This window comes from Bidens hawaiensis, unplaced genomic scaffold (assembly GCF_021521415.1).
Source record: "Bidens hawaiensis isolate Kalapana, Puna unplaced genomic scaffold, B.hawaiensis_p1.1 tig00046658_1, whole genome shotgun sequence".
Lineage (NCBI taxonomy): Eukaryota > Viridiplantae > Streptophyta > Magnoliopsida > Asterales > Asteraceae > Bidens > Bidens hawaiensis.
The window spans coordinates 92,182-104,443 of record NW_027498316.1 but is presented as its reverse complement, the minus strand read 5'-3'; the positions used below and the strand labels follow the sequence as shown (position 1 = coordinate 104,443).

The following is a 12,262-nucleotide window of genomic DNA, read 5'->3' as shown; positions in this document are numbered from 1 at the left end:
TTTGGGAAAGCTTTTAAGCTGAATTTCAACGATAACAAATCAAGTTTAAGGGGGTGTTTGGTACAGAGAATTGGGGGGGTGAGAAATGGAAATGGAAACAATTCTCTTGTTTGTTTACGAAAGAAAGAGGTGAGAAATGGAAATAAACCATTTCCATTTCCCTGATTTCTTTTCTCTAAAAAAAGCGGAGAAATGGTTTCATTTCTCACTTCCATTCTCTTCCTTTTCACTTCTATCACCGTCCTCTAATCTCTATCTAATTACCCACCCACGCACACCACCACCATCCTCGCTTGATTTCTGCCCGAACCAGGTATGATTTTTGTTTCCCTATTCCTATTCCCTATCCTCGTAGATTTTCTGTTTCCCGACTTCTAGTCTTCGTGTTCTATTAAGAAACCTTCTGATTCGTCACAGTAATCAATTGATTGTTTGATTCACATGTTGCAGACTGGATTATGTATTGTTAATTTCAATTGGGTTGAGTTTTGCCCTAATTTTGATGAATTTTGTAATTGTTATTGAGATTACAGTGCTTAATTTCTAGGGTTTTGTGTTAGGGGTTGCACGCGCACCGAACCGATAGAATTGTTCGTGAATTGTTTGACGGGAAGTTCGTTTATTTGACATAAACTTAAATTTGTGTTCATTAATTAAACAAACAAACAAAAACGCGTGTTTCGGTCGTTCATCGTTCACTTATTTATGCTCGTTTACATAGTGATAAAAATAATTAAATGTTATTTGTATTTTATAAATTATATCATCCTAATATCTAATTAAATATTGTTTGTTTGTGTCGGTTTACGTTTATTTGTGTTTGTTTACGTTTGTTCACATACGTTCTTTTGTGTTTGTTCAAATATTTCCATTTATGTTTGTCAACAGTTCGTTAAGATTTTAAACGAACAAACAAAAACATGTGTTTCGGTCGTTCACTGAATCACTTATTTATGCTTGTTTACATATTTATAAAAATAATTAAATGTTATTTGTATTTTACAAATTATATCACCCTAATGCCTAATGTCTAATTAAATATTGTTTGTTTGTTTGTGTCTGTTTACGTATATTTATATATGTTCCTTTGTGTTTGTTCAAATATTTTCATTTATGTCAACAGTTCGTTAAGATTTTAAAAGAACAAATATAAACGAACGCGAACATGTTCATTTTTTTAAACGAACGAGCATGAACACGTATATTTGTCCGGTTAACTGTTCGTGTTGGTGTTTGCTTAAAGTTAAATGAACAGACACAAACAAATGAACATGCCCTTGTATGCGTTCGTTCGGTTCGTTTACAGGCCTACGCATGAAGGCTAATAAATGAACACTAGCATTGTAGTTCCGTCTGGTCACAGGTTGTAGCTAGGATATTCTTATTATGAGGTGTTAGAACATTACAAGTGCATATGATCATTATATAGACAAATATTAGGTGCATGGTTGTAAAAATCGATTCTAGAAGGCACCAATTTATCGCTAACCGATGGGCTTCCGTTGCGATTTCAACTAATCAGCCCTTAATATCTGGTATTTTAACCTGTCAGAATATGATAGTATCAGGTCAGTTTCACTGAAATATATGTGACTACTGTCTTCTATCTTTAATATTCATTATACTGTATGTGTAATGTGTATCATGATTCATATGTCAGCTTTCCATGTTTTTTTATATCATTCCAGCTATTTTAGTTCTCAAAAATGCACATGGGAATTATTGTTCTTGTTTGACTAGCTGCACAACTTGTATTGCAAGCCACTGAAATTGACAACTAATATTGGTACATTAGTTTAGAAGGCACCATCATATTAATAACTATATGATGAATTTTTAAAGTTTTAAAAGCATCCCTTAGTTCCAACGGGCCTGTTCGTTGTCTGCATAAGATCCAATGGAAAAAGAATCTTCACAAGTACTTCCAACCTGTGAGTCAACCCTTCTGACCTGTAACCCGAACTTGTTTTGATCCGAATTCATTTGTTTTGGAACCCCTTCTGACTTAAAAGGAAAAAAATAACATATGATGTCAAAATTTTGCACTTTAGCTTTAGCTCAATTTTGAGTTCTGTGTAGTTTCTTTTCTTTCACTTTGGCTGCGTTTTTGCATTAATTTACCTGCAATCTCTCGTGAGATCTAATTTAGTGTATAATAGGAACTATGAACTCTTTTGATTTGTTATATATATGAGGTCTAGTTTGTTTTTCTTGAATTTTCTTATATTTTTATGTGTAGATGGCAAGATCACCTTCCAGACAAAGAATAGTTGCCATAGGTGCATTTTATGTCATTTATGTTACGATTCGTTGGTGGATGTTGTGTACTTATCATTTGCGTCGGTCGATTGAGTCAATGACTTTACGTAAAAAATATTTAATGAGTTACCATAATAGGCGTGAAAACATGGTGAGGATGGTTTATGGAAGTGATGTTACGAGTGTTGTTAACATAAGAATGAATATACATGCATTTACAACACTTTGTGATATGCTAGAAACTAGAGGGGGACTAAAGAATAGTAAAAACATGCTAGTCGATGAGCAAGTTGCTATGTTTTTACATACCCTTGCTCATAATGCAAAGAATAGGATACTAGTCAACAGATTTCATCGGTCCGGGGAAACTGTAAGTCGGTATTTCAAGTTAGTCTTAAATGCTATATGTCGATTACACAAAGAACTCTACAAGTCACCCGTGCCAGTGCCAGATAATGAAACTGATGAAAGATGGAAATGGTTTAAGGTTAGTCAAACACATTTTTTATTAAAGATATTTTTTGTTAACATACATTAGTAAGTAATGATTTCTTTTAACTCAGGGTTGCTTAGGAGCATTAGATGGAACATACATTAAAGTTAAAGTCCCTGCTATTGATAGAAAACCATATAGGACAAGAAAAGGGCAGATTTGTACTAACGTACTCGGAGTATGTACGAGAGACCTTTTATTTACCTATGTCTTAGCGGGATGGGAGGGTTCTGCAGCTGATAGTAGAGTTTTGCGTGATGCAATCAGTAGACCCAATGGTCTTAAAATAACTCCGGGTATGTGATAGGCAATTTTCAAAGAATATACATAGATTTAAGTATGATAATTAATATAGAGTTTATGGTTAATTGTAGGAACATACTACCTTTGTGATGCCAGTTATACAAATGGTGAAGGATTTTTAACTCCATATAGAGGTCAACGTTATCATCTTAACGATTGGTCTCGTCCTCCTACGAATGCTAAGGAGTTCTTTAATATGAGACATTCATCGGCCAGGAATGTTATAGAAAGATGTTTCGGAATGATTAAAGATAGATGGGCTATTTTGCGTGATAACTCATATCATCCCATAGAGTCCATGCCACGTATCATCATTGCTTGTTGTTTATTGCACAATTTCATACGAACAACAATGAGTGAAGACCCTCTTGATAACGAAATCCCAGTAAATCACACACAACCTGCAAATGACCATGACAATGTTATTTCTATGATCGAGCCCTCACAAGAATGGACCGATCGTAGAGACCTTCTTGCTAATGAAATGTTTAATAGTTGGACTGCGATGCGTGCGCAGCGTGCCAACAATGTTTCTTAATTATGTTTGACAATTATGTACTTTTTATTTGTAGAACCAAGGATGTTTCTTATTAATGTTTATTTATGCACTTTATTTGTTTCTTATTAATGTTTCTTGTTATATTTGTATTTGTAGTTACATGAATTATGATTTTTAATTGTATAATTATGCATTTGTACGTAGACATGGCAGATTCAAATATAGTGAGAGGAGTTACTCGGAGCAAGCATACCTGGACAAATGATGAAGATGCAAAGCTAATTGATGCATTAATGGAGATACATGCATCCGGAAAGTATGCTGGTGCTGACAATGGATTCAAACCAGGTTATTTAAATGGTGTTCAACAATTGCTAGATGTAAGTCTTCCTAACTCTGGCCTCAAAGCAGAACCACATATAAAGTCTAGGATGAAGACATGGAAGACACACTTTAGCATTGTATATGATATGGTGCATACAAGTGGGTTTGGTTGGGATGAACAAAAATGTTGTATTATTGCCGATGATAGTGTTTGGAATGAATACGTGAAGGTATATTCTAAAAAATATGTTTTTTAGATTTTAAAATTTTAGTCTAATTTATTTGTAATTGTCTTGTAGTCTCACAAAGGTGCTGTGAATTTTCGTGACAAGTCATTTCCTTTCTATGACAAATTGTGTACCATATTCGGTAAGGATAGAGCTACTGGTAGTAAAGCAGTTGACCTTGGAGAAGAAGATGTTGTTCAAGAGACGCAAAAAAGCTCACCTGTTGATATTGAAGACTTTGATTTTGTTGATGAAGCCGTTCCAAATGTTGATAGATCTGAAGGACAAACAGGAAGTGTAACAAGCAAGCGCAAAAGATGTAGAAGCACGGATGCAGATGAGATATATCGAGAGTCTTGCAAAGATATCAAGGAAGTTTTGCTTCGATTTGGGGAGATGGTGGGTGAACAACTTAGCAAAGAAGGTATGGAGGCTCGTGAAATCTATGAAAAGGTTAGTGATGAGTTGAAAGCTTTACCAGGTATCACTACGAAAAAACGGTTCAAAGCAGCTCATTTGATTGGTAAAGATGTGGATTTAGGACGTTCTTTTCTTGCGTTGACAATAGAAGAGAAAATTGAGATGGTCGAGTTGTATACCGATGGTTCAATGGGATAGTTGTGTATGGTTGAAGTATGTTTTGTATGTGAATTGGTTTTAACTATGGTTGATGTTTTTTGCTTAAAAACTATGTTTTGTATGTGAATTGGTTTGATCAATGCATATTTTGGTTGGAATTTATGCATCTTTTTATATGTTTTTTATTTTTTAATAAATATTTGTTATGAAAAAAATACTTGTGCTAATGATAAAGTTGATATAATTCTCTGTTTATTTTCTATGTACCAAACAAGAGAAACGATTCTCAGCTATATTTCTCTACTGAAATCTCTGTACTACCAAACAGAACAGTCAATTCTCATTCTCCAGACCAATTCCCTTTCTCTGCAATTCCATTTCTCTATTCCATTTCTCTACAATTCCATTCTCTGTACCAAACACCCCCTAAAGTTTTAATGATAGCAAAGCACACCATCCAATGCATATGGAACATGTTAATTTAGCACCAATAGTGGACCTTACTACTAGAAATAGCAAATAGAAAAAAAAAACATCAAGATCATAGTATTCTCCAAACAAAACAATGGGGCCAGCACTTTTTCCAGAACTTAAATTGGACGATGAACCCCGCTAGAATCTCTAAAGCTACTGGATCACGAATTATGGAGCAGATACCGATTCCAATGGTTCCAGTCTTCCAGACACTGTTGCTACTCGATCTAAGATCAATCTTGTGACATATCCAGGGCCGTTATTGTAACCTGATTTTCGTCGTAATTTCCTTTAGATTTGTATGTTGTGTTTAAATGTGGTTTGAACCTAAAGTCCAAACTACGACTTCGTACATATAAACACTGTAAAAAATTTTCAATATAAAGAAAGACAAAGACAAAGTATCTAAAAGACTAAAACAGTCGGCGGCCCATCAGTCCTCCAGCCCATGAGCTCCTTCAATCGAGGCCACCTTGTATTTAGCATACAAAAAATAATTAAACATATTCATGATTGGATACAGATTGAATATAACAAACATAAGAAAATTATATTCAACAATAGTTTACTTTTTATTTATAAGTAACCGACCTCTTATATTGTTTGACTAAATGAGCTTTCACATTTACAATTTCAAATTGTTAGTTTGAATGATAAATTTTGGCGAGGTAATTAATGCAACACGGTCGAAGCTCTTTTGATGGATTAAGCTAAAGTCTTAGCTTTCACATCACAACTTTTAGTGAGAAACAAAAATATTATATAACATAAACATTAATATGATTACAAATGTGTTTCGTGAAACCTTGAAAGACGACGCGAAACCTTGAAAGACCATCAATGTCTAAACAAAACAAAATGTTATCTCAAATTTGTTTGCATAGGGAAATTTAGAAAATAACTTGGGTTTTTTAAGAGTTGCTTACTTTTTCAATAAAAAAGAAGTTATTTTTAAGGGGTTGTTTTCTAAGAGTGTTTGCCTTTGACAGTTAAAATAAAAGTTCATTAAAATTAATCATTATTTGGACTTATGATAGTCCTGTGATGAAATCCGAAAATTCATTTTCTAATTAATTTTTAAATAGTGAGGGGAGGTTGCCCTTTGGATCCTGTCAAAGGCTTCCACCTCTTACCAAGGTTGGTCCTCCTTGGAACTCCCCCCCCCCTCTCTCCAAAAAAAAAAAAAAAAAAACAACAGCAAGCATGTACTTCGTGCTTGTTGACTTGCTCAATATATTATGATTATGTTGGTTGGCAAGTACATGCTTCACGCTTGCTGTTAGGAATTGACTAGCTTGTCTTTAAAAATGGGACATTTTGAGAATTTTCCCCATAAAATATCTTACCATTTTTACAATGCTTTTGATGAGTTTAAGAAAAACATATATATATATTTTTTTGTTAAAGAGATGAACCCATATGCCATCATAAAGTCGTTGGTTTCTAGAAACCAAGTCTTTGACATATGACCTAGACCTAGTAATACGCTCTAAAAACGTGCACCGGTTAGTTGTTGTCCATTGACCCGACATTTATATTACAACTTACTATTTTCTTCCACAAATAATATTTCAACGTCAACGAACCCAAACGCCATCCAACCATTTCAAATTATATTGAGGTTGTCTCTTTCAAATCATGATATATCAGTTAGTAATAATTTACTTTTCTTTTCGTATATGACGGGTTGGTTTCTTAACAAGTCAAGGTGATTAAGCAAAACTTATAAAAAAAATAAGCATAAGCTTGTTATTAAAAGTGGTAATAAAAGATTATGAATATTACCGGTGGTGATGGTTAACTTGATTACAAATTACATCTATTTGTAAACCTCTAATTCTTAACTTATACAAATCCTTATTAGACTCAATTAGGAGAAAAACTAAGTAAAAAAACTCTTAGGCTTGTAATTATGACAATTAGGTCCCCGTACGTACACAAGATTACTCAACAGTCATTGTTAGAGATAATATTTATATGTATCTCAAAAATTCCCCGCAAGCTGCAAAGTGGCTCCATTCATGTGTAGCTTGGATATGAGAGAATCAACCGAAGAACATGATCTTTTGATGAGAATATCTGCAAGTTGATATGTGATAATAAGATAGCAATCCATACCAAACTAAGCCAGAATTATATCCTAAATAAGGTTAGAAGTGTAAACAAGTATAAAAAAAATATAATAATAATTAAAATTATGTAACAATACGAAGCTTGAACCGTAAGGACATAGGCTTGGATGAAGAAAAAGATTTGATGAAAATATCTGTAATCTAGTTTTTTTATTTAACTATGTAATCATAATCTACTCCTATTGATCATTCGTTTACAGGATTCTAACACATGACTTCTAAGATACTCATTGTGGTGAATTAAGATAAACGTAATTGAGGAAAAACGATTAGTTTTGGAATAAACTCTCTAATTCTATTACCCAAAAAAATAACTTAAAACTTGATTACAGTGACTACCATAAGCTCAATGATAAAACTATTAACTATAACTAGGATGCCTATTATTTATCCTTTAAATAACAATAATAATAATATAGATAATTACTTTAAAATTAATAATTATCCATAACCCTGTTAATTAATTTTTACTTTCCCCAGTATTCCTTCCTTGTATCACAACCCATATAATAATTTAAAGACGGTTCAATAATAAACTCTAAGAGATACTTTACTATCCGGATGTATTTTAAGACATCTATAATTGAGATACCAGTATATCACGTAGACTTACAAGTTGTGAAACATACTAAATTAGTTGAAAGTTAAGTCACTTGAAGATTGTCATACCGAAAAGCAGTTGAGCTCCTAAATCATAAAGAAACTAAAGCAAAGTGGGACTGTGTCCAAAAAAACTCTATAGTTAAATTACGCGTAAGTGTGTTGTTTGCGAAAATAAAGAATGAAAAACATAGTAATTCTTTTCCACAATCTTAAAAACAATGTTTTCAATACGTGTTTTAGATGTTAGACTATTAAATATTATCGACACTTGATTTAAAGCGCAGTTAAAATTATTTTGGATTCTTTGTGAATAATGATAATATCCTTTAAAACTATTTATGTAAATACACGCTATTAGCAATCTGACTCACGGTTGTTATAATTATTTTCACTTGATCGATAATGTGAGTACTATCAATTCATATAAAGTAAAAACGATCGTACTGGTTTATCTTCTTTGATGTATTAAAAATGAATAGTCTTTGTGAATTGTGCATGTTCTATAACACCCAATTAAGCTTTTATAATTAAACGGTCCTAAGTCCTAACCATGTGAAACCGGTGGTCTATGTTTACCAAATAGTTAGGAATGTTATGACTTTAAATCTTTTAACTATGTGAAATGATCGATACAAAAATACTGCGATGTGTAAATATCTACCTATATATTAAAGCAACACAATTACAAGTTTCCATTTTTATAATTTTTCCTTCATGAATGATAAAATAAAAAATATGTTGTTGGTGGGAATTGAACTCAATACCTTACTTTTAAAATGTTAATGACTTACCAACTCAACTAAGATTAATTGATTTTAGTCTTCTTTTTTTCTTAATTGGTATAAATTCACAACCTTCCATTTTATTACTTTTAAAATGCAAATACAAATTATTCTTACTAATCTATGTATTTTAGTAATTATTTATATCCTATGAATCCATAATATATACTAATATGTATATTATTAAATTTAAATTTTTTATTTTATTTTTAATAACCCGTGTATCACACGGGCTCTATCCAAGTTTTAATGTATGATACCTTAAAATTATCAATGAATAAAACACATTTTCATAATTTTATGTAAAAATCGTAAATTTAATATGGGCATCATTGATCAAAAGCCTTAAATTTTGCAGGGAAAACTCAGTAAGTTACGGGTCAAGTCTCTTTCATTAAATGGTCTTTTTCGAAATTGCCGCCAATTAATTTGGCCCTACTTCTATGACACTTTTTATTTTTAAAACACATTTTTAACATATATACAAATGCTTTAGACGACCAGTTCTTTGTAAATTCATTTGACACTAATATGACGGTGATGACCGAAAATGTCAACACAAGTACACGACCCGTTATACGAGCCCGTCAGTGGATGTTTTTGGAATTCCTATTCATTTGTCTTTATTCTTTTTTTTTTAAATTATTATTACATAAATTCATGTAATGTATATATATTTTTTAAGATCTGTAAACATTGTAAAAAGTTTTTATCAATTTAGGAAAAGTTTACGTGACCGAAAATGTCACACGAGTACACAACCCGTTATACGAGCCCATCGATGGATGTTTTTGGTATTGACTTGTTTTTAGACATTTTGTACCATATAGCATATACTATAAGCGCTCAAAGGGTACAATGCATTAACTCATATATCAAATAAAAATGTTAGATTTGTAAACTTTGTATCACTTCTAGGCTCTGTTTGGTATGAGGTAATGGAATAAGCGATGGAGTGGAATGAACGAGGTAATGGAATGGACGAGGTAATGGAATGGATAATTACCATTCCATTGACATGTTTGGTTACCATGTGAGAATGAAATGAATTACTAGTCTTTATTTTCTAACGCTGGAATAAAATAAAAATGGTAGTGAGTGGCGGTGGGATGGTGGTGGTGCGAGTTGGAGTAGTAAATAACTTGTATCCATAGAACATTTGACGTTATTCCCGGGAAAGTTGAGATCCCGATGGTCGGGACCGTTCACAGTCACTGAGGTCTTCCCGTACGGCACTGTTGAAATAGAGGATAATGGTGGGAAGTTTAAGGTGAACGGTCATAGACTGAAGCACTAAATTGGCGAGCCGGTGACTAACCAGACGGTCGAGGTATTCTACCTTGACGCGCTCTCCGAGACTTAGACGTGATGGATGCACACTCGGGAGACTGCCCGAGTTGTAGAGTTTGTATTTATGAATTTGTGTGATGCTATCTGTTTTCTTTGTTTTTTCTATTTCAGGTTGTTTCAAGATGAAACTGCTCGTACTCAATCTCCATTCGAGTCCGTCAATTTAAGGAGTATCCTATATAAAAAAAAAGTATAAAAACCAAAAACACAAAAATATGTTTATTTCTTTCTGTTTTTGTTTTCCGTATTGTACGCCGCTACATGCGAGCAAGTTTGAGTTTTGCAGGTTATATTATGCGCATAGTAGCTATGGTGGCGTTTTGGAACAGGTTCTCCCGAGGTCGCGGCCGCGAATGAAATGCTATACGGTCGTTTGGATACTACTCAGCTGTTGAAGATTCTGCACACAAACCAGGGGAGTAACCCATTCTTTGTTTTAGTCTTATATACTTTATTTTTATTTTATTTTATTTCTTTTCCTTATACTCATCGATGACGATTTCGTTCTAAGTGTGGGGATGGGGTTTATTTTACTTAGTTGTAGGAAAATTTTTGAAAAAAAAAAAAAAATTTAGTCCCTTGAAATTTGTTTTATCTACGTTAAACAGGAAATGATATTATTACCGAGTAGTGGTTATTTTATAACTTCTTGGTGTTTTCAAAATATATATATATATAATAAATAAGAACAGTGCCCATTAGACCCGCACGTAATGTATGGTAACCGAACGGTTTAGACTCAGTAATCGTGTGTCGGTAGGCTCAGCCTTTAAGAATGAAAGGGCGGTTTGGTTGTTGACCTAATTGAACCTTTTAAATGGCCTGACTTTAGTGGAAAACATCTTAGGGATTTTGTTTGTTTAACTAAGCTCGTGACAGGACTGGAATGAAAAGCCGGGTCATACTCAAGCCTCGAGTCACATGATCGTCTGTATATATTAGTTGTTTTATCTTTTGTATTTGTTTCTGTTCATGCAAAGCCATGTAATATGAGTGTGAAAAAAAAATTGCAAAAAGCCAAAAGGCAGAAAAAGAAATAAAAGAGAATGCATTTGTAATTGCGTGCACTTGAAAGAGAGCTAGAGTTTATAGTTTGTATGAATGAAATGTTTAATCATGTGGTAAAAGGTTTAAGTCAAGTTGGGGTGGCTCGGCCCGGTAAAACCATAATGGAATTGGTGAAGTGGCAGCAGGGCTTTTAGGTGTGGGTTCCATTTAGTCATACAAATTAATAGAATTGTCACGCTTTTAGGTGTGACTTCCTAGGTCTATACTACTTGCGATTGGTACACTTGCCGGTTGTGTTGATTTTAGGATTTTCGTTTTAATATTAAAGCTTAGTTGTGAGGGTCATTATTATAGGGTTATTAGATACACATCAATATCCAAACCAAAATTGTGATAATAGATCTCTTGTGCTTTCTGCATTATCCCACCAAGAAGGAGGATATCCTGCTTCATATACTCAATCAAGTACTCCCTATCATCTTCCAAATTGTCTAGAGACACATTCTCGTGATCGATTGTTCCTTTACTACCAAGAGATGGACATAGACTCTTAGCTAGCTCTTTCAGAGAACTTGGAAGTAGATTTAAGGAGTATCTGATTCGAAATAACATCCTCCTATCAGAATAGACTGATAACTCGTAAAGCCTATTGTTCCTCATTAGTGGTTTAAGCGTGTAGCAATGATGGCATACTAGGTGTTTTAGCAGGAGAATCCCATCAAATCTAGAGAAGTTGTGAAAATAGACAGTGTTAGCCTTCTCTTTCTTCACCATTGAAATGATCTTGTTGACCAAGTCATTCAGCACCTTTTTACTCCTTTCTTCAAAGGATTCAATGAATGAGTAGTCTTCACTGAAGTAGGTATAAATTAGACCATCCTTGATGTCTTTACCCGGATGAACAACCTTGAGACCACCATCATAAACCCTATGTTCGTTATTGATCAGGATCGTCTCGAGATCGGACACCATGAATGGTTTCATCCCCTTGCTCGTCTTTTTAAGAGCAGTTATATAACATAGATAGTTCTGCTTACTATGTTTGATCTTTCTAACAGAACTAGCTATTATAGGTTCGACATCAATCAATTCCTCTGACATCACCGAGAGGAGTTCCCTATATCTAAGTATTTACCTTATATGCCTTAAATTTACAGATGAGTCGGGATCCTAATCTTACTATTACAATTATAGGATCAACTCTTATTTGCAATCTTCCTTAAAGAAAG

The 12,262-nt window shown here is 33.5% G+C and overlaps 1 protein-coding gene across 1 annotated transcript; it reads right to left on the bottom strand.

Annotated features, from left to right (window-relative positions):
- Nucleotides 1-11,381: 11,381 nt before the first annotated feature.
- Nucleotides 11,382-12,005, bottom strand: LOC143596509 (DNA polymerase-like). Its single transcript, XM_077075266.1, has one exon. It carries the CDS (start codon nucleotides 12,003-12,005, stop codon nucleotides 11,382-11,384), a length of 624 nt encoding a protein of 207 aa, XP_076931381.1.
- Nucleotides 12,006-12,262: the final 257 nt, after the last annotated feature.

Coding starts and splice junctions, on each gene's coding strand:
- LOC143596509 (XM_077075266.1), bottom strand. CDS start 12,005: ATGGTGTCCGATCTCGAGACGATCCTGATCAATAACGAACATAGGGTT.